This window comes from Uloborus diversus, chromosome 1 (assembly GCF_026930045.1).
Source record: "Uloborus diversus isolate 005 chromosome 1, Udiv.v.3.1, whole genome shotgun sequence".
Classification (NCBI taxonomy): Eukaryota; Metazoa; Arthropoda; class Arachnida; order Araneae; family Uloboridae; genus Uloborus; species Uloborus diversus.
In genome coordinates, this window is record NC_072731.1 from 172,882,041 (window position 1) to 172,905,879 (window position 23,839).

The 23,839-nt window shown below is 32.6% G+C and overlaps 2 protein-coding genes across 2 annotated transcripts; one reads left to right on the forward strand and one right to left on the reverse strand.

The window, feature by feature from the left end:
- The first annotated feature begins 6,885 nt into the window (after positions 1-6,885).
- On the forward strand, positions 6,886-7,755 carry LOC129217160 (ATP-dependent DNA helicase PIF1-like). The gene has a single exon (XM_054851426.1). It carries the CDS (start codon positions 6,886-6,888, stop codon positions 7,753-7,755), a length of 870 nt encoding a protein of 289 aa, XP_054707401.1.
- A 3,658-nt stretch (positions 7,756-11,413) lies between these two features.
- On the reverse strand, positions 11,414-12,283 carry LOC129217172 (ATP-dependent DNA helicase PIF1-like). Its single transcript, XM_054851437.1, has one exon. The coding sequence runs from the start codon at positions 12,281-12,283 to the stop codon at positions 11,414-11,416; it is 870 nt and encodes a 289-aa protein (XP_054707412.1).
- Positions 12,284-23,839: the final 11,556 nt, after the last annotated feature.

The window sequence follows — 23,839 nt, forward strand, 5'->3', positions numbered from 1 at the left end:
AGAAAATGAGAAATCTACTGTGAAGGTGAAAGTACTTCAAGCCTTAAATTACCCCTCGGTGAACCAGAAGAAACCAGCAAGGTGGGAAAACGGAAGGACGTATGCTAATTTCAATTTTTGCTCCCTTTGAAGGTCAATCAGTTGGTGAATCAATAATTCTCATTCATGCAGTACACATGAATCGTAATCATTTAATTTGTAATTCAGGGGCAAATGGGGCGTTATGTCGTGAAAAGTAATTGCTGTATGATATTGCTGTTAGCAAGTGGATAAAGCAGTTAGCATAACTGCTTTGTTTAAAATACACACTGCCTTTTATTTAAAAAATCAGAAAATGAAATGATACATCCATTAGTAATAAAATTTTGAAAAATAATTTATATTTTCCTACTTTTATCTACTGAATTTTCTGGAGCGCACAACAGATAAAATGTTGGGGGTTTCATACCATACACCTCATCACTTGCATTGCAAAAAATTCCACTCAGCGGTTAATGGTTAACTGTTTAACTTATAAAAATAAATAATATACTGGTGTTCAAGTCTAGGATATTTATTCTCATGCGTTATTTGTGTTTACCATAAGAAGTAAAAATTAAAAACAATTTTAAAAAATATTTGGGACAGTTAAAGTATTTTACAAGAACAAGTTGTTGTGACATGTTGTGGTATCAATGAATTAAAAAAAAACTAATGTTAAATAAGATTTTATGACTCTTTTTCTGTATTCCACAAGTCACAAATACAGAAAAAGAGTAATAAATACAAAAAAAAAAAAAAACCTTATTTAAGAAACTAAATGATATCAGTTCTATGTGTTTCAATTAACATTATTCAACTCATTCTGTGCAGCTGAAACTTATTACACAAATTACTCTAGGATTTCAACTATTTCACATTTACCAGAGCGTCCTAATTGGTCCAAATAACAAGAATTTCTGATATTCTATAGATATTTTCTACTCTTTTAAGAAAAAAAAAAGAGGGAATTTTTTTCTGAACTACTTAAATTCAGTTTAAATTTTTCCTTCTCTCCCTTTATACTTTTATCTTCAGAAAGTCAAGGCAGGAAAAAAATAATGCTCAAAAGATAGCCTTAAGTAAAGAGGATTGCTGAACTATCAAACCAAAATTTGTAACATTTATCATCGGTTTTTGAAGCAAACTCCTCTGCATTTTAGGGAAACAAACTTTTCTAATGATGTTTTAGAAACTATTTCAGCGGTCCAACTTCAAAAAAAAAAAAAAAGAAAAAAGAGAAATTAAGATTTTATAAATTTTACTTCCATGTGTTAAGACCATTTCCAGCAGGTTCTGATGTGTCAAAGAAACATTTTCAAATTTCTCTTCTCCTTTGTTTACTCATAGGTTAAATATTGCTTAGGCTCAGGCCACAGGGTAAGTCAATGTTTTTAACCCAAGTACCCCTTTTTTGTATCAGTAACTATTCATACCACTAACTGAAACACTTTATTTTCATTAAAATGTAAAATATTCTGCAGAATTTAGCTAGTAAACTTAAAGTTAGAATGCGTAAAGTAATTTAAATAAAAAACAAGAAATTTATTTTAAAGGATAATTTAGTTCAATGTTTTGTTAATCAGACACAAATTTTAAAACTGTCTGAGGAAATAATTAGTGGAAAAGATGGACTTGCTTACGAAATTGATAAATATTTGGTTCCAAGCTGGTCACACTTACACACACAAATAAAGATGTAAATCATTCTCACAAACAATCGTGTTAATATACATGTATACTTGCTTTTCAAGTAAGTTAAACAATCGTGTTAATACACATGTATACTTGCTTTTCAAGTAAGTTTAACTCAAAAACCCTTTTTCGTGGATGTAAGTTGTCGTGACTCTTAGAAGGTGCTTCGTAACAATGTCTGCTGGATCTCTGTGTTCTTTTCCAATACGAGTTCAGAAGTTACTTTGAAAAGGATTTTAATACATTTGATTCAATGTATGAAAACGCAGAACTTTTGCCAAAAATAAATTTTAGTATTATCAATGGAAATTATGAACCCTTTTTGATACACTGTAAAAAAATTTCGAAACGTTACTGGTTATTTCCGTGGAACGTTTCGGGATTTCACAGATTTTCACCTATTTCTCCACAAAATCAAGTATCTTCGCAAAAACGTTTCCTGAATTGCGAAAATATTCACGAATGCAGATTTTGCATTGGTGCGAAAAATAGTTTTTGCTAGCAGTTTGAAGATTGACTGCGCGTGTTTATTAAGTATATCGACTTTAGCTTGGTTACGGCCCATCTGGATTGACTAAACTCCCAATGGGAGCAGATAAGTGTCTGGATAGCTGCAGCTTTGCGAGGCAGGAATTGCAGGCAAGGATTATGCTCAGTTCTTGCTTGCAATTTTTGCGTAGCTTTGACCATGAATAATGCCCTAATATCACGACTGGGTTTAACTGGGCAGATTTCCCAATATTTCAGAAAGTTTACTGACTTTTATCGGAAAACGTTCCGGGCTTTTGTAAGATATGTTACTGGTTGAAAATGGGCACATCAGCTGCATATTATTTTTCAGGAACGTTTCTGAATCGTTTTTACAGTGTACTTACCAGCGTACGCCTTACAGACTTTCACGTTCCCCAAGAGGTATGCGTACCACCGGTTGTGAACCACCGCCTTGGAAAGACTGACACAGAACGTTTGATACCGTTAAATTCTAGCTTTAGCAATGCATTTATGAACCCTTCTTTGATACTTAACCGCGTAGGCTCATCCCAAAAGGTATGTGCAGGGAACCACTGACTTGGACAAACTGACGCAGAATTTTTGTCACAGTTGAATTCTAGCATTACCAACGCATTTATGAACCCTTTTTGATACTCAACCATATGTATCTTACGGATTTTAGAGTACCCTAAGAAGTACCCTCGCTGGTTGTGAACCAAAGACTTGGACTTCGAACAGCATCTACTCTAGTCTTTTGATATATATTATGATCTTCGAAAATATGATATTACGTCAAATTAAAAAAAAAAAAAAGATGTGGGATGAGTTGGGGTAAAAGAAAGATTCATTTCAATGTTTTTCTACAAATTCGTCTCTTCTTTTCGGATGAGTTAAGACTTTAAAAATATTTGCGTTGCATCCAAGATCAAAATAATAAATGAATAAAATTTTCTTCTGAGAATAAAGGAGATTACGTGTGTATTTCTGAAGGAATTTTCTCATCACGGTTGCGTGGTTTTTCTTCGCTAAGAAACTTCTTGGTTGAACGAAGAAGACTCTCACGTCGAGAATTAAGACTGACGATGGGTGATTAAAACGGTTGCCTTGAGAATTACGAATGAGTTATATCATTCGTAATAAATTTCAAGATAGATTATTTAATATCACGTAATAGTATTTCAAAATTTTCGACTCTTTTGCTTGTTCAGGAGTCCAGCTATTTATATTCACTTATTTTACTATTAATTTTCTTTTATTTTCCTAGACACTACAGTTATTACTCTTTTTATGGTGCCTTGAAATTTCTTGCCTTGAAATTTATTTTGCTGTTTTCAACATGGAGCCTAAATGAAAATAATTCAATTTTCAAACACATCCCGTTTATCTTTCTTCATGATATTCTTTCCCTTCTTGAGAGTAATACATTTTACTACTTTAAAGCGGAAGGTTTTTTCCCAGTCTGGCGTCGCTTGGTGACTGTTAGAGACGAAGTTTGAGTTTCAGAAAGTCCTTTATTTCTTTACGTCCAAACATAAATTTATAAAAAAGAAATAAAAACCGTGGTACCTGTTGCCTGATATAAAGCTGCAGGTTACCTTAACTAGTGTCTACTATATACTCAAGGTAATGTCCATTGAAATTGTGTCCCTAATTCTTACTCTTTCGTTTCATTCTTATTTGACATTAAAAAGGTACGACATCTTGGTGACCTGAAGATAAAAATGAAAGAAAACGGAAGGTCGCGGAGAAAGAATTGCTAAAAACGGCATAATCATATTTGAAGGAGCCTAATTAGAATAGAATATGAGTTCAAGGTTAGAAGAATGACACTAGTTTTGTGCCTTCTGCATGAATAATTAAAAGGTTGACCTTGATCACGAAGAATCATTCGTGGCTAAAGGCTTATAGTTGAATATTTGAGGCGAAACGAAAGTATGAATCGTTTTAAACAAATGTTGTAGCATTAACTAAAATAATTGTTAACTAAAACAATAGATTCAGGGTCTTTATAAAGTGTGGCGATGACAAAGAAAATTCTGTAAAAAATGCCTTACATATAAACAGAATTCTTTTTATTACATGCTTTTCTTTAACTTCACTCGTTGTACGTAACTTTTTATTTTCGCTTTTTCCTAAAGTTTGGAGTGCTGGAAACATGTTTACATACATGTATATACTGAAAAAAAATTGTTTGTTTGTTTGTTTGTTTGCTTGTTTGTTTGTTTGTCTGTCTGTATGACCGGATTTTTTCAAATCTTGCAACTTTGATTAAACCAACTTCCAGATGTCCTAGGGTACTATTTTTTTTTTTTAAACACTCGTCATGGATGACAATACAAGGTTCCATCATGAGTTTTGGACCCGGATAACCAGGTCGATGATGACGGACCGGTATACTCGCGGGTTACATGCTCTTCTTTAACTTCACTCGTTGTACGTAAATTTTTAATTTCGCTTTTTCCTTCAGTTTGGAGTACTGGAAACATGTTTACATGCATGTATATGCTGAAAAAAAAATTGTTTGTCTGTTTGTTTGTTTGACCAGATTTTTTCCTATCTTGCAACTTTTTTTAAACCAACTTTCAGATATCTTAGGGTGATAATTTTTTTAAAAAAACATTCATCTTAGATGACAATACAAGGTTCCATTATGATTTTTGGACCTGGACATCCAATTCGATGATGACGGGCAGGTATATTCGAGGGTCAAAAAAAAAAAAAAACATAATATGTAACTAAAATTAAAAAGTCTTCTTACAGACACTCTAAACCGCCAAAAAAAGTGACTAACAACGAAAAGAGAAACAGCAACACAGCGCAAAAGAAGGTTGGAAAAGGCTCGTGTGAAATATAGAAGCTTAATAATAATGAAGATGTTCAACCCAAGTGACAGAACGGGAACGTTTTTGACCACGTCGTTTAAAAGAAACCGCCTGCAGAACGTAAAGTTTGCTTAGCAGCAAACAGGTTGAAAAATTCACAATCTCGCTCAATCGAGATTTCTGAAGAACGCAAAGCTCGCCAAGAATCAGATCGTCAAAGTAATTCTCAACGTGAAGCAAATGAATCCGATCAAAAACATAAAGCTCGCTTTGTGATTGAGCAAGCTATACGTCGAGCTACAAATCTATTCAAACGACGGACCATTGAAAATAACCCCTGTTTTGCCTTATCTTTGATGAATTGAGTTTCAGTTTAAGTAAGTTTGTTTCTATTCTTGGTAGTGTGAACTTGAAATATCTTTAAGTTGTCGTTAACCCCACTAAGTACTTTACAGCAATCTCTACTTGTTTCTTGTGTTCTTTTTTTCAAAATCAATTGAAAAGTCAAGCTTGCTACACTTTTTTGCTGTTATTATTATTACATGATTTTCTTTAACTTCACTCGTTGTACGTAACTTTATAATTTCGCTTTTTAATTCAGTTTGGAGTGCTGGAAACATGTTTACATGCATGTATATACTGAACAAAATTGTTTGTCTATATGACCGGATTTTTTCAAATCTTGCAACTTTGATTAAACCAACTTCCAGATGTCCTAGGGTGCTATTTTTTTAAACACTCGTCTTAAATGACAATAGAAGGTTTCATCATGACTTTTGGAACCGGACATCCAGGTCGATGATGACGGACCGGTATATTCGGGTGGTTACATGCTTTGCTTTAACTTCACTCGTTGTACGTATTTTTTTAATTTCACTTTTTCCTTCAGTTTGGAATGCTGGAAACATGTTTGCATGCATATACTGAGAAAAAAAATGTTAGCCTGTTTTTTTTTGTTTTTTTGTCTTTATAACCGGGTTTTTTTCAAATCTTGCAACTTTGAATAAACCAACTTCCAGATGTCCTAGTGTGCTATTTTTTTAAACTCTCGTCTTTGATGACAATACAAGGTTCCATCATGATTTTGGACCTGGACATCCAGGTCGATGATGACGGACCGGTGGTCAAAAAAAAAAAAAAAAAAAATATATATATATATATATATATATATATATATATATATATATATATATATATATATATATATATATATAACTAAATTAACTATTTTGTAACAATAAGCAGCACGAAAATTTTTTTTCTTTAAATTCATTTTATTTTTTTTAATACAGTTTTTAATTTATGAAACCATATTTATTTTTAAAAATAAAAATAATTTTGAATTTTTATCAAATCTTACAATTTTGATTAAACCAACTTCCAGATGTCCCAGGGTGCTATTAATTTTTAAACTTGATGCATGATGCAACCTTGTATGGACTTGGACATCTAGGTCGATGATGACGGACCGGTACATTCGGGGGCTAAAAAAAATATAAAAAAAAACGAAATATATAACTAAAATTTAAAAACATTTCTTACAGACACTCTAAACCACCAAAAAGAAGTGACTAACAATGAAAAAAGAAACAGCAACGCAGCGCAAAAGAAGGTTGGAAAAGGCTTCTTCATTGATGAAATATCCATGGTACCGTACGAGATGCTATGCATGATTGACTCGCGTTTGAGGCAATTAAAGAACACTGACAACTTTTTTGGAGGCCTTAACATTCTAGTATTTGGTGATCTAATGCAGCTTCCACCTGTGAGAGGAAGACAAATATTCCAACAGCCCGAGCACATGATTCCTGCTACTGACTTATGGAAACTTTTTTCTTTGGTAGAATTGGTGGACAATATGAGACAGCAAGGAGACATGTTGTTCGTTGACCTCTTAAATGCTCTTAGAATTGGTGAACTCTCGGCACAGCATATGGCTATTTTACTTGAGAGAGAAAGTTCTGATATGGATGGAGAGTTTTCCATTGAAAGAGCCTTAAGAATCTACCCAACTAACAAGCAGGTAGATGAACATAACAATCGAGTTCTCCAGTATTTCAGGAGCAAAAATACTAGTATCTACAAAATTCGTGCCCAAGATCAACTAATCGATGCAACAAAAAAACTCAACGAAAATACAAGTATCGATAGCATCATTTCAAAAGACATTAACAAGACCGGAGGTTTACCGCGAGAATTAGAAATTTTCGTAGGAGCTAAGGTTATGTTAAGAGCCAATATTGACGTCACCAAAGGTCTTGTTAATGGAGCTATAGGATTTGTAAAAGAGATTGTTTGGCCATATTTTCGCAGAGCTCAAGTGTATGCCGAGGACATACCATCTGTTCTCATCAATTTCGGTAAAGACGGCATACACAAAATCGAGCCGAAATCCATTCAATTTCCAGCTTTATACAGTTATGGAACTGCCGAAAGGCGAATGTTGCCGTTGATTTTGTCGTGGGCTTCAACTGTACATAAAATGCAGGGAAGTACTGTGGACTATGCAGTTGCCTATCTTGGAAATAAACTATTTGCTGAAGGACAAGCGTACGTAAGCTTGAGCAGAGTAAGATCTCTTGTTGGACTCCGGATAGAAGAGCTCGACTGCACAAAATTAACTGGCAAGAAGCCTTGCAATAATGATGCTCTTGTGGAAATGGAGAGAATGCGGAGGTACAGTGAAAATGATGAAAGAATACGAAATAGTACTGTCAAAAATGCTTGAATTTTCAATGTGGACTAGACCTACTGGGCAAACCACAATTTAAAAAAAAAAAAAAAAAAACGTTTCTGACTATTTACCTCTCAAGTGGTGTGGAAAAAGTAGCATTTTGCATGTGTCTAGTGATGTGATATACTAGAAATATTGGTATTTTGTAATTAAAACTAAAAAGTAGAAAATAAAAATAATAAAAAAAATTTTAAAAACATGCTTTTCTTTTTTTCATTCAAAAAAATGAACTAAAAAGTGGAAAATAATTTTCTTTTATCACAAAAAATTTATCCTATATAACACATAAGTTAACATCAGACCTATTGTATTACGATACATTGAAATTATCATTTAAATTTCTGACTCAAAAGAAAAGCGTGGGCGCCTTATCATAAACCAACGTAAGTTTAGTAATATGAACAATAAATAGTAGTCGATTGAAAATTGAATTTTAATGTTCGCATATACTTATTAATTATCCTTATAAGATAATCAAAAATATTTTCGATAACTTTATGATAAGGCGCCCACGCTTTTCTTTTTAGTCAGAAATTTAAATGATAATTTCAATGTATCGTAATACAATAGGTCTGATGTTAACTTATGTGTTATATAGGATAAATTTTTTGTGATAAAAGAAAATTATTTTCCACTTTTTAGTTCATTTTTTTGAATGAAAAAAAGAAAAGCATGTTTTTAAAATTTTTTTTATTATTTTTATTTTGATCTTTACATCTAAAAGTTATATTCACAACGTAAATACTCTTCTACGAGTACGCCCTTTGCAGTTCTGAGAAGACGACGTTTAGCTTTGCACCCTGGGCCCAATTTCCCAATGGGCAGAGTAGGCAGATGCCTAGGGCGGCAAAATTTTCAGGGGCGGCAAATTTTGCTGTAACCACACATTTTTTAAATTAATTTGTTATTCATGAAAGCAAAATAGTAGCATTCTTTCATTTTCAGAGATAGTTTTTCTTGCAATTTATTAATGATTACTTTCACACATCTTATGAAAATCAAATGTTTTTCAATCATATTCATAGTTCAACGTTAAACAGTAAATGAAGACGAAAAGCGGGTGTCGATTTCAAAAAGTGTCGATTTCAAAAAGATACGTGTTTCGGTGTTACAAGGAACACCTTTTTCAATGCTAAGAAGTGTGAGCTTCTGGATGAAAAGTCATCCGAGACACGTGTCTGCAATAATTTTGCAATTTTTGTGCTTCATAACGTTGGATTACTAATTATTTTAACTTGAAACATTGCCATTAAAGTGCAAAAATGTGAAAATAGAACGAAATACAGAAGGTTGTAACACTGTTTTACACTTTAATTCGTTTAAATACATCTCTTAAATCTTACCTTAAGTTTCAAACAGTGTGCTTTCTGTTTCAATGAACGGCAAATAGCTAACCCTACTTTGTTTGCAAAAATTTACAATACATTTCAAACATCGTCTAAACTTAACATTTTAAAAATGATTTTATTTTGAAAATGATGTCAAATTTTACAATCCTCTTACATAATCAAATCTCTACGCCGTCGCCATGGTAGTCTGCTTTGTTTTTACATTCCTGATATTTTTTAATTATTACGTATCCTAAAAACAACAACAAGAAAAAAATAACAACAAGATAAAAAAAGATGCGATTATAAATAAAGATTGCATCTGTGAAAATTTTTAAAGCTCAAGACGTTAAAGTTTCGTCCTGAGCAAAGATTTAGCTATATAGGTACTAAATAACTAAGCTAGAGTTTCGATTTCAAAACACGGTTTTAATCAAAAGAGCACTAATACGTAACTTAAAAAAAAAAAAAAGAAACAGAACTAATTCGAAATGTAATCTTTTTTTTTTTTAAATCAAAATATCTTTTTGAGCAAACGATGACAAATCATAAAATAACGAAGAAATAAGTTGATTTATTCTGAAAAGAAAGTTAAAGTCTTAAGTGAAACATGCTTAGCATTAGAGACAGATCTCGGTTACTGTTAATCTCCCCATTTTCTATTATTATATTTTCCCTTATCAGTCTAACTTATGTCTATATCATTTTTCAGTTATTCATCTGCGTTGCAGTAATAAGGAAATGTTATAAAACTTCAAACAATGAAAGAGAGCATGTTTTATGAAACTATAGAGGCATGAAATATAATAACCATGCTCTATTAATTGTAAATAAATATACATAATGTAAATATTATTTAAATTGTATGTGAATCATTTAATAACCCATTCAAGAGCAGTACTTGAGCCACGACCCCCCCCCCCTCCGATGAACAAAATTAAATAATATCAACAAAGGTTCCTTGAACTAAAATTTTCGGGAGGAGGAAAATTTTATTTTTATCGAATGATAAATCACGAACTTACACTCATATCGTATATACTTACATAATATCTAATGAGAAAAAACGTTAGGCATCAGTAAAAAAACAATTTTTAAAATTATGAAAAAGAAAAATTAATCTCTATGTTGCAATATTTTCTCTAAATTTTTCGAACCGTCGGCAAAATTCGGCGAACAACTAATTTTTTTGGGAAATCAATGTGACCTCCCATCGGGGCGCCTCCAAATGTGAAACGTCACCTTTTCTTCATAAGCTTGACAAGTTGAATTTCGGAAACACTTTTTTGTGCTTTTTTGAGTCAAAGAAATTTTGCTTCTTTTAAGGGGGAGGGTTGACAGAGTTAAAATCTGCCTTGGGGCGGCATGGAACTAAATTCGGCCTGTTTGCACTAGGTACTAGCACAGCCGGAATTTACTGTTTTTTTTTTTGTGTGGGGGGGGGGCACAGCAGTCTTGACATGGATGTAAAGTGCCATATTAGGATAATGGTTTACATGGTTGGTAATATGAGTCAAAACCAAAAGTTTTGGGAAGTTTTTTCTTTCACAGAAAGCCATTTTCAGTTTTAGATGCTAGCGCTAATACTGTATTAACGGGGAAAAAACGGGGATTAGATAAAGATTTAAAAAAAAAATTTTAAAAACATGCTTTTCTTTTTTTCATTCAAAAAAATGAACTAAAAAGTGGAAAATAATTTTCTTTTATCACAAAAAATTTATCCTATATAACACATAAGTTAACATCAGACCTATTGTATTACGATACATTGAAATTATCATTTAAATTTCTGACTAAAAAGAAAAGCGTGGGCGCCTTATCATAAAGTTATCGAAAATATTTTTGATTATCTTATAAGGATAATTAATAAGTATATGCGAACATTAAAATTCAATTTTCAATCGACTACTATTTATTGTTCATATTACTAAACTTACGTTGGTTTATGATAAGGCGCCCACGCTTTTCTTTTGAGTCAGAAATTTAAATGATAATTTCAATGTATCGTAATACAATAGGTCTGATGTTAACTTATGTGTTATATAGGATAAATTTTTTGTGATAAAAGAAAATTATTTTCCACTTTTTAGTTCATTTTTTTGAATGAAAAAAAGAAAAGCATGTTTTTAAAATTTTTTTTATTATTTTTATTTTCTACTTTTTAGTTTTAATTACAAAATACCAATATTTCTAGTATATCACATCACTAGACACATGCAAAATGCTACTTTTTCCACACCACTTGAGAGGTAAATAGTCAGAAACGTTTTTTTTTTTTTTTTTTAATTGTGGTTTGCCCAGTAGGTCTAGTCCACATTGAAAATTCAAGCATTTTTGACAGTACTATTTCGTATTCTTTCATCATTTTCACTGTACCTCCGCATTCTCTCCATTTCCACAAGAGCATCATTATTGCAAGGCTTCTTGCCAGTTAATTTTGTGCAGTCGAGCTCTTCTATCCGGAGTCCAGCAAGAGATCTTACTCTGCTCAAGCTTACGTACGCTTGTCCTTCAGCAAATAGTTTATTTCCAAGATAGACAACTGCATAGTCCACAGTACTTCCCTGCATTTTATGTACAGTTGAAGCCCACGACAAAATCAACGGCAACATTCGCCTTTCGGCAGTTCCATAACTGTATAAAGCTGGAAATTGAATGGATTTCGGCTCGATTTTGTGTATGCCGTCTTTACCGAAATTGATGAGAACAGATGGTATGTCCTCGGCATACACTTGAGCTCTGCGAAAATATGGCCAAACAATCTCTTTTACAAATCTTATAGCTCCATTAACAAGACCTTTGGTGACGTCAATATTGGCTCTTAACATAACCTTAGCTCCTACGAAAATTTCTAATTCTCGCGGTAAACCTCCGGTCTTGTTAATGTCTTTTGAAATGATGCTATCGATACTTGTATTTTCGTTGAGTTTTTTTGTTGCATCGATTAGTTGATCTTGGGCACGAATTTTGTAGATACTAGTATTTTTGCTCCTGAAATACTGGAGAACTCGATTGTTATGTTCATCTACCTGCTTGTTAGTTGGGTAGATTCTTAAGGCTCTTTCAATGGAAAACTCTCCATCCATATCAGAACTTTCTCTCTCAAGTAAAATAGCCATATGCTGTGCCGAGAGTTCACCAATTCTAAGAGCATTTAAGAGGTCAACGAACAACATGTCTCCTTGCTGTCTCATATTGTCCACCAATTCTACCAAAGAAAAAAGTTTCCATAAGTCAGTAGCAGGAATCATGTGCTCGGGCTGTTGGAATATTTGTCTTCCTCTCACAGGTGGAAGCTGCATTAGATCACCAAATACTAGAATGTTAAGGCCTCCAAAAAAGTTGTCAGTGTTCTTTAATTGCCTCAAACGCGAGTCAATCATGCATAGCATCTCGTACGGTACCATGGATATTTCATCAATGAAGAAGCCTTTTCCAACCTTCTTTTGCGCTGCGTTGCTGTTTCTTTTTTCATTGTTAGTCACTTCTTTTTGGTGGTTTAGAGTGTCTGTAAGAAATGTTTTTAAATTTTAGTTATATATTTCGTTTTTTTTTATATTTTTTTTAGCCCCCGAATGTACCGGTCCGTCATCATCGACCTAGATGTCCAAGTCCATACAAGGTTGCATCATGCATCAAGTTTAAAAATTAATAGCACCCTGGGACATCTGGAAGTTGGTTTAATCAAAATTGTAAGATTTGATAAAAATTCAAAATTATTTTTATTTTTAAAAATAAATATGGTTTCATAAATTAAAAACTGTATTAAAAAAAATAAAATGAATTTAAAGAAAAAAAATTTTCGTGCTGCTTATTGTTACAAAATAGTTAATTTAGTTATATATATATATATATATATATATATATATATATATATATATATATATATATATATATATATATATATATATATATATATATTTTTTTTTTTTTTTTTTTTTTTTTTTTTTTTTGACCACCGGTCCGTCATCATCGACCTGGATGTCCAGGTCCAAAATCATGATGGAACCTTGTATTGTCATCAAAGACGAGAGTTTAAAAAAATAGCACACTAGGACATCTGGAAGTTGGTTTATTCAAAGTTGCAAGATTTGAAAAAAACCCGGTTATAAAGACAAAAAAACAAAAAAAAACAGGCTAACATTTTTTTTCTCAGTATATGCATGCAAACATGTTTCCAGCATTCCAAACTGAAGGAAAAAGTGAAATTAAAAAAATACGTACAACGAGTGAAGTTAAAGCAAAGCATGTAACCACCCGAATATACCGGTCCGTCATCATCGACCTGGATGTCCGGTTCCAAAAGTCATGATGAAACCTTCTATTGTCATTTAAGACGAGTGTTTAAAAAAATAGCACCCTAGGACATCTGGAAGTTGGTTTAATCAAAGTTGCAAGATTTGAAAAAATCCGGTCATATAGACAAACAATTTTGTTCAGTATATACATGCATGTAAACATGTTTCCAGCACTCCAAACTGAATTAAAAAGCGAAATTATAAAGTTACGTACAACGAGTGAAGTTAAAGAAAATCATGTAATAATAATAACAGCAAAAAAGTGTAGCAAGCTTGACTTTTCAATTGATTTTGAAAAAAAGAACACAAGAAACAAGTAGAGATTGCTGTAAAGTACTTAGTGGGGTTAACGACAACTTAAAGATATTTCAAGTTCACACTACCAAGAATAGAAACAAACTTACTTAAACTGAAACTCAATTCATCAAAGATAAGGCAAAACAGGGGTTATTTTCAATGGTCCGTCGTTTGAATAGATTTGTAGCTCGACGTATAGCTTGCTCAATCACAAAGCGAGCTTTATGTTTTTGATCGGATTCATTTGCTTCACGTTGAGAATTACTTTGACGATCTGATTCTTGGCGAGCTTTGCGTTCTTCAGAAATCTCGATTGAGCGAGATTGTGAATTTTTCAACCTGTTTGCTGCTAAGCAAACTTTACGTTCTGCAGGCGGTTTCTTTTAAACGACGTGGTCAAAAACGTTCCCGTTCTGTCACTTGGGTTGAACATCTTCATTATTATTAAGCTTCTATATTTCACACGAGCCTTTTCCAACCTTCTTTTGCGCTGTGTTGCTGTTTCTCTTTTCGTTGTTAGTCACTTTTTTTGGCGGTTTAGAGTGTCTGTAAGAAGACTTTTTAATTTTAGTTACATATTATGTTTTTTTTTTTTTTTGACCCTCGAATATACCTGCCCGTCATCATCGAATTGGATGTCCAGGTCCAAAAATCATAATGGAACCTTGTATTGTCATCTAAGATGAATGTTTTTTTTAAAAAAATTATCACCCTAAGATATCTGAAAGTTGGTTTAAAAAAAGTTGCAAGATAGGAAAAAATCTGGTCAAACAAACAAACAGACAAACAATTTTTTTTCAGCATATACATGCATGTAAACATGTTTCCAGTACTCCAAACTGAAGGAAAAAGCGAAATTAAAAATTTACGTACAACGAGTGAAGTTAAAGAAGAGCATGTAACCCGCGAGTATACCGGTCCGTCATCATCGACCTGGTTATCCGGGTCCAAAACTCATGATGGAACCTTGTATTGTCATCCATGACGAGTGTTTAAAAAAAAAATAGTACCCTAGGACATCTGGAAGTTGGTTTAATCAAAGTTGCAAGATTTGAAAAAATCCGGTCATACAGACAGACAAACAAACAAACAAGCAAACAAACAAACAAACAAACAATTTTTTTTCAGTATATACATGTATGTAAACATGTTTCCAGCACTCCAAACTTTAGGAAAAAGCGAAAATAAAAAGTTACGTACAACGAGTGAAGTTAAAGAAAAGCATGTAAAAACAAACAAACTTGTGTATAAATTTTAAATAGTTATCTTTTAAATAAATTTTTATGATCAGCCCAAGACTTTATAAATAACCTGTATTGTACATATGAAATTTTACTGCAGCAGTTTTTGTAAAAAAATATCACCTTTTGTTCTCTTCAACTAGGTAGGCAAAGTCTTTTTTAAAGTACATATGCCTTTCCTGCAGTGCAGCTCTTTGTAGGAAATGCAATTATGTTTTATTACACTAGCAACTCTGAACCCACTACAAGTAGGGGTTGCACATTGTGTTCCACCTTTCTATTCTTCTGATTCACTTAAATAAGAAGGATATTAATTTACTGGATTTATATATTGGTAGCAGGACATGCATTTACAGTAACTACATGATTTTAAACGAGCTTCTACCTTTGGGTCAAGGTATGAAGTTAGATATATGACTCTGTTTTGACTTAGTGATTGCGAAAAGAAAATTTTTCACTTTAATGCACCTCTTGCATCTACCTCAAGTACAAACATTTTTCTTGGTTGGGTGTATGAGAAGGGTAACGTGGAACTCGATGAGCCGTCACTTCCTTGTGGTGAATTCTGGGTTGTTAGCGTAATAAAATATAATTGCATTTCCAAAAACTAGCTGCATAGTGCGCATTTTTCGCACAAAATTATATCTGGAATATAAAAGAAAAATTACTGCAATGTGCAAAAAAAAAAAAAAAAAAAAAAAAAAAACAGCTATAACAGTCAATTTTGGGAAATTTCACGAAGCGTGATCTGAAACATACAATATGATTTTTTTTTTCTTTTCCATATTAAGGATGCCAATACCATAATTTTCTTTTGTTTTTCCATTAGAACTTGCTCATAGAAACTTTTCTCTTTTCGGTCAACTCTTGTACTCATGGCCCAAAAGATGAAGCTTTTCGCTGTAAAAAAAAGTGAACTATTTTTCAGCACGTCAAAAACCGTTATGAAATTTAGCTTTAAATTCGTCATATTTGTCATTGTTATCATCACGTTCATTATTTTTTTTATATCTGCAGTATCTTATCTGCAGTTCAGTAGGCCGTCAACAAACGTATTATTTTACTGTTAAAGAAATTTTTCGAAGGCAGGAAAAAATGAGTTGGAAATAACCAAAAATTGTATGAATCCTAAAAGTATTGCTCGCTTTAAGCGGGGTTAGCTGCCGACCAATTAGTTCTAATTTACTAGTTAAAACCGGGTTCTCGTTAAATCAGGGCTTAATAAAAGCAAGTTCGATTGTATATTAAACAAATGATAATACGAAATGACAACATTATTAAAGTTCAAAATCGCAACATTATTGCATCACATGTTTCTTGTTTTATCCAACATTTTTAATAAGTACGAAGTAGTAAACTTCCGATGCTAACTGTCATCCAACAGAATCAGAAAAGTGTCCAATTACTTAGCTTTATTAATCAAAAAAAAAAAAAAAAAATTCTGAAAATTATGTTAAATATTCAGTTTCAATGTGTCAGTGTTAATGAAAAACTACGTGCACGGGAATCCTTTAAAATCTTTGCGCTTTAGATTACTCCCAAAATATAGGTTTAGATTGACTTGTTCAGACTTCAGTAAATGAAGCAATTAGTACTGTAGGTATAGTGAATTAGAGAATTTCAATATTTCTTGCTTAGTTAGGGATTAATAAAAGTTGTGTTGATGATTATAAAACTAACTGAAGTGTTTTTCAAATCATATACCTTTAAACATAAATCGGATAATTGCCGTAAGCAGTGAAAATCAGAAACCGCACTCCGAACAGCATTTCTTTTTTTTTTTTGTTCCGCTAAAAACAAAAGGTTTCTTTTCAGTTTCGATTCAAAAACTTTATTTTATATATACGAGTATTTTATTAGTGCTAAAAATAAATGTTTATAAACAAATGCATCAATGTACTGTAGTAATGATAATTATACAGTTGTTAACTTAGAAAATATTGCGGAGAGTGATAAAATGGCTGAAGGTATATACCCCCCCCCCCAAAAAAAGCGATTTTTTTTCCTGTTCAGTTCCGGTTTGATACCCTGGAAAGAACTGTAAGCTGGCTCCATGTTACAATTTATTGCTTAGTCATGTAATTTATGGGGAAAAAACCAGGCAAACTAATAAAATACAAAAATCACTAAAATTATCCAAAATATGACAACTTCTGCCAATTTTCTTCCAAAAGGAGAAAAAAAATTACCTTTTTTTTGACGACAGTGATTAAAGAATAATTTTGAGCTGCAGAATTACATTTACGCAAACCAGTTTACACATCACCGTTTTATTGCGATCCAATCCGTGACTATGCTATTGAAGTTAAAAGAAAGCATTTCAAAGCAAAAGTTTTTATTGTAGCTGACGAAAATGAAATACTGAGGATTGAGATTACTTTCACGTAGATACAGAAATGAGCATTTGAAATTGCTAGAAGTTCTTTTGCTCAAGGGCACAAATATTCTAACAGTCTAAGCGAGATTGATAAATGATCACATTATGCCGATTAACGCTCTTTTAAATGCACAAAAGGTTTTTCTAGGGGGGGAAATCTAATTTATGCATCGGAAGCAATCTTTACTTGACAGACTAGCAGATGTTTAATTTTTTTTAAGCTTTCGCTAATTAATTTGTTCAAGAAATGTTTGAGCTAGAGGTTGTAGTTAACTGAATCGTTTGAAAAAAGACCATACAAGGTTGCATCATGCATCAAGTTTAAAAATTAATAGCACCCTGGGACATCTGGAAGTTGGTTTAATCAAAATTGTAAGATTTGATAAAAATTCAAAATTATTTTTATTTTTAAAAATAAATATGGTTTCATAAATTAAAAACTGTATTAAAAAAAATAAAATGAATTTAAAGAAAAAAAATTTTCGTGCTGCTTATTGTTACAAAATAGTTAATTTAGTTATATATATATATATATATATATATATATATATATATATATATATATATATATATATATTTTTTTTTTTTTTTTTTTGACCACCGGTCCGTCATCATCGACCTGGATGTCCAGGTCCAAAATCATGATGGAACCTTGTATTGTCATCAAAGACGAGAGTTTAAAAAAATAGCACACTAGGACATCTGGAAGTTGGTTTATTCAAAGTTGCAAGATTTGAAAAAAAACCCGGTTATAAAGACAAAAAAACAAAAAAAAACAGGCTAACATTTTTTTTCTCAGTATATGCATGCAAACATGTTTCCAGCATTCCAAACTGAAGGAAAAAGTGAAATTAAAAAAATACGTACAACGAGTGAAGTTAAAGCAAAGCATGTAACCACCCGAATATACCGGTCCGTCATCATCGACCTGGATGTCCGGTTCCAAAAGTCATGATGAAACCTTCTATTGTCATTTAAGACGAGTGTTTAAAAAAATAGCACCCTAGGACATCTGGAAGTTGGTTTAATCAAAGTTGCAAGATTTGAAAAAATCCGGTCATATAGACAAACAATTTTGTTCAGTATATACATGCATGTAAACATGTTTCCAGCACTCCAAACTGAATTAAAAAGCGAAATTATAAAGTTACGTACAACGAGTGAAGTTAAAGAAAATCATGTAATAATAATAACAGCAAAAAAGTGTAGCAAGCTTGACTTTTCAATTGATTTTGAAAAAAAGAACACAAGAAACAAGTAGAGATTGCTGTAAAGTACTTAGTGGGGTTAACGACAACTTAAAGATATTTCAAGTTCACACTACCAAGAATAGAAACAAACTTACTTAAACTGAAACTCAATTCATCAAAGATAAGGCAAAACAGGGGTTATTTTCAATGGTCCGTCGTTTGAATAGATTTGTAGCTCGACGTATAGCTTGCTCAATCACAAAGCGAGCTTTATGTTTTTGATCGGATTCATTTGCTTCACGTTGAGAATTACTTTGACGATCTGATTCTTGGCGAGCTTTGCGTTCTTCAGAAATCTCGATTGAGCGAGATTGTGAATTTTTCAACCTGTTTGCTGCTAAGCAAACTTTACGTTCTGCAGGCGGTTTCTTTTAAACGACGTGGTCAAAAACGTTCCCGTTCTGTCACTTGGGTTGAACATCTTCATTATTATTAAGCTTCTATATTTCACACGAGCCTTTTCCAACCTTCTTTTGCGCTGTGTTGCTGTTTCTCTTTTCGTTGTTAGTCACTTTTTTTGGCGGTTTAGAGTGTCTGTAAGAAGACTTTTTAATTTTAGTTACATATTATGTTTTTTTTTTTTTTTTTTGACCCTCGAATATACCTGCCCGTCATCATCGAATTGGATGTCCAGGTCCAAAAATCATAATGGAACCTTGTATTGTCATCTAAGATGAATGTTTTTTTAAAAAAATTATCACCCTAAGATATCTGAAAGTTGGTTTAAAAAAAGTTGCAAGATAGGAAAAAATCTGGTCAAACAAACAAACAGACAAACAATTTTTTTTCAGCATATACATGCATGTAAACATGTTTCCAGTACTCCAAACTGAAGGAAAAAGCGAAATTAAAAATTTACGTACAACGAGTGAAGTTAAAGAAGAGCATGTAACCCGCGAGTATACCGGTCCGTCATCATCGACCTGGTTATCCGGGTCCAAAACTCATGATGGAACCTTGTATTGTCATCCATGACGAGTGTTTAAAAAAAAAAATAGTACCCTAGGACATCTGGAAGTTGGTTTAATCAAAGTTGCAAGATTTGAAAAAATCCGGTCATACAGACAGACAAACAAACAAACAAGCAAACAAACAAACAAACAAACAATTTTTTTTCAGTATATACATGTATGTAAACATGTTTCCAGCACTCCAAACTTTAGGAAAAAGCGAAAATAAAAAGTTACGTACAACGAGTGAAGTTAAAGAAAAGCATGTAATAAAAGGGTGAGACCTGTAAAAATATGAATTTTTTTATTGTTCACCCTAATGTACACTTCTCTTAGACCGTAAATGTTAAAAACGCATCAGTAAATTAGCTGCACTTAGGGTTTTATTTCTCTCAAAACAAGTAACAATATGTTCTACAGTGTAAAAAATTACATTCGAGTTCAGCTCTAACGAGCAGTTTAATAACCTCTGTAGCATTGGAAGAGAAATGTTAGACTCGACAATCGGTAAACTGTTAGGATACAAGAACTTGTCAAAAACATGAGAACGTATATCTCGCCAGTGTATTCCTTAAATATACATCCCCAGTGCCCACAACATTGAAGTTCATTTCTTGTGCTTAAGGACAACAATTGTCTGGCTTGTAAAGGGTGTTTTTTTAGAGGTAGAGAACTTTAGATTCAAATAAAACACAGTTAAATGTTGTTAATTGCCATGAATGTTGCTTTATTCGAAAGATGATTCTTTGCCATTTTTATTTAAATATGATTTTTGGCCGCCTCGGCTGGCTCGGAGAAAGTCTTATCGGAAACTCCAATTTTCTCACTTTTTGCAGCAATAGAGGCCGTTGTCAGTAATAAGGTGACGAATGTTCTCTCCCAAGACGTCAATCGTCTGTGGCTTATTGGTGTAGACCAGAGACTCCACACCAGACCCACAAAAAGTAGTCCAGCGGTGTTAAATCGCATGATCTTGCAGGCCAATTCACGGATTCATTACGCGAAATTATTCATTTACCGAACGTTTCTTTCATTAAATCAATTGTGATGCCCGCTGTGTGGCATGTTGCACCGCCTTGTTGTCTATTCTAAAATGAAATGGCAAACCGAACTGAACACAAAACAAGTGACAGCTATCAAAATTGCACACATATGAAAGTGTTGCGAACTTAAAGTTCTATACCTCTAAAAAAAAAAACACCATTTAGTTGTCACTTTTGAGTAAAACAACAAAATTGGACAAGCGTGAGATACAATTAAGTAAAACAATTTTCAATTTAATATAACCGTTGACTGAGCTATTAATTTTCCTAACAGATTTGTGTTCTTTAAATTCCAGATAGTTGACAAAACAAGGACTGAGGAATTAGACATTGACGTTGATCAGCACTTTGATGTAGACGTAATATCGCTAGTGATGAAACAAGCAACTTCTTTTGCATAATCCTATGGATATTCGTTATGAATAAGATGATTTCTCCTTTGAATCCAAGCAGTTGTGAAATGAGAAATAAGTTGTGTTTGAGTGAAAAACAGCTTTATAAGGTCATCTAACGTGCAACAGTTACGTGGCTTCTAGTTGTCATTTTTGAAATAAGTAACAAAATAGGAAAAGTATGATATAAAATTGAAGGGCTCGGGGCAAAAACGTGATAGACTCACTTTTGAAAAAAATGAGTTTTTTGTTCTAAATGCTGTTTTAATAATTTAAATAAACATGACAATGGTTTATGTCATTGTCAGAAAAGCGTATTTGGTTTTAATATTGCAGAACATACAATATATAATATCCATGAAAAATTCTTGTAGAATTTTTTGGAAAGTTGGAAATTGGCCAACAGAAAAAAAAAAAAAAAAAACTCATGTGTCGTATCACGTTCTTTCCCCGAGCCCTTTAATTCAGTTAAACAAGTTACTAATAATAATTAATTTAACATAGCTGTTAACTTAGCGATTATTTCACTAATAAACTTTTGAATATTCTTTGGATTAAAGATAAGTTTCAGAGCACGAACTAAGGAGTTTAAAACCTTGACGTCGATCAGCACGTTGATGTAAGCCGTATAATAACGCCATTAATGAAACAAACAGTTTTTCTTGTATAAACCTCGTGACATCGTAATGAATGACATAATTTCCTTCTACAAATCCAAGAAAATATTCTTGAGGGAAATACACCTATATATGAGCCAGTGAGAAGAAAATGGATGTAAGTAGACTTTATAAAGTTTGGAGGAAAACGCATTCAAAGTTCAGATTCTAGGTAGGTTCTCATTGATTTTTTTTCTAAATAATGCAGTATATCAGCACCTACAAAGATTATTAGTACAATCTCTTGCCCCAAAGCAAAGGGGAGGTTTTCCTACTACTTGCACTAGTTATCTCCAATTTTTCAATTACTTACATCCCTTTTGCATCTCACTGTCTCATATGGTCATTTACCATTGAAAAAAATAGCAAAATTGAAAAAGCATGATGTGCAATTAAGTTAAACAATTTACTAATTCAACATGACTGTTAACAATTCATTTTACCAATAAATTTGATTGTTCTTTAGTTGTCAGATAAGTAACAAAGCAAGGACTAAGGTCTTAAGAGCCATTGTCTGTAAGGATCAGGCAGGTTGTGATTGTTGAGATTTTTAATATTCTTTATTTTCACATAGGTTGTTTCTTATCATGAATGTAATGTAAATCCGAAATTTGAGCTTTGTCTGACTCACCGTTTTTGAGAAAACAATTTCTTTTTTATTTAAGGGGCGTGGCACATTTTTGCTGGTTTTTCAAATTTGCAGATTTTAATGTGCTTGTTGCTTGAAGCGCCCTTATAATGACATGGATTTTTTAATTCCATATTACTTAATGGTCTTGTTAGATACTGTTACAGCTGTCAAATCGGTGACACTACGAGGGCGACGCCCACAAACTCCGTTTAAAAATGACCGAAAATGATTTTTTTTTTCTATATTCGAGGCCAATTTTCTCAAAGCGCCTTCATGATGACACCAACATTTTTAGATCATTTTCTAGCCACACTTACATACATCAAAAATATGTATCAAAATCGGTGTCACTATAAGGGCGCCAGAAGATATTGGAACTTTTATTCGATAAATTTCACAAAAACACAAATATTTAAAATCTAACTACAACTGTCGCCCTCATAGCAGAGATCTGATACTAAATTAGATTGATAACCAACATGTTTGTCTAGCATTTGCACAAAAAAAAATCGGTGTCACTCCTATTATTTTTGGAAATATAATCGTTCGAAGTTAGTACGTTATGGCGTTTTTTTATATTTATTTATTTAATCCTTTCACCCCCAGATAGTTTTTTTGAACATATTTATTTTTAATTTAATACAAAAATGTGTATCTTTTAACATAAATAGCTTTGGGAAGCAAGAGCGTCTTTTTCTTGAGTAGAAACTGCCCGTTTTGATATAGGTACAGGCGGATGTATTGTGCATAATATGTCTAGATTACCATACCAATACTCATCTTGTTTTTTGGGCCAAACAAATATATTTATTCCAATTGTTCTTGACATAAATTTGACCTCAACTTGCAAATGGATTTTAAACGAAAGATGTATAGAGAGAAGCTCTTACAAACATCTTATATAAATGCTTCAAATTTTCAACTAATAAATACCCCTGCATTGCCAAAAGTTCAATTTAATGAAATTGGATGGGCCCTATCTTTACGAGCTTAGTTCAAGTTCACTTCAAAGCAGAAGGAGTATTTATAAGAACAATTTACGACTGGTGAAAATACTGGGAAAAAACAACATCCCTGTCAAGTTGCACACTAGATGAGAAATGCAGTTTGTAACGGGGAAAAAACTGTTCGTTGCTTCAGAGTATTGTACTATGAAACAAATCCGATTCCTTTTTTTTCGATGGAAGAAACAAAAAAACGAATGTATTCTCAATACATCAAATGAGAATATTGAAGAAAGCGAACATTCAGAATTTGAAACAGAATTTGAGGATAACGCAGACCAAAACGAAGAAAACATTAAGAATCAAATCAAACCAATTTCAGAAAGACGGTCATCTCTTATTGAAAACTGCTAATTTTGTAGCACTAAAGCATGGGAAAACATGGTATCCCAGAAAAATAGTAGAAGTTGACCATTTGCAAGTTTAGGTCAAATGCATTTCAAGAACAATTGGAATAAATAAATTTGTTTGGCCGGAAAAACAAGACGAGTATTGGTATAATAGTCTAGACATGTTATGCACAATAAATCCACCTGATACCTATAGCAAAACGGGCATTTTCTATTCAAGAAAAAGACTCTCTTGCTGCCCAAAGCTGTTTATGTTATAAG

Excerpts from the sequence above, each read along its gene's own strand:
- LOC129217172 (XM_054851437.1), bottom strand. The coding sequence starts at position 12,283 with ATGAGACAGCAAGGAGACATGTTGTTCGTTGACCTCTTAAATGCTCTT.
- LOC129217160 (XM_054851426.1), top strand. The coding sequence starts at position 6,886 with ATGAGACAGCAAGGAGACATGTTGTTCGTTGACCTCTTAAATGCTCTT.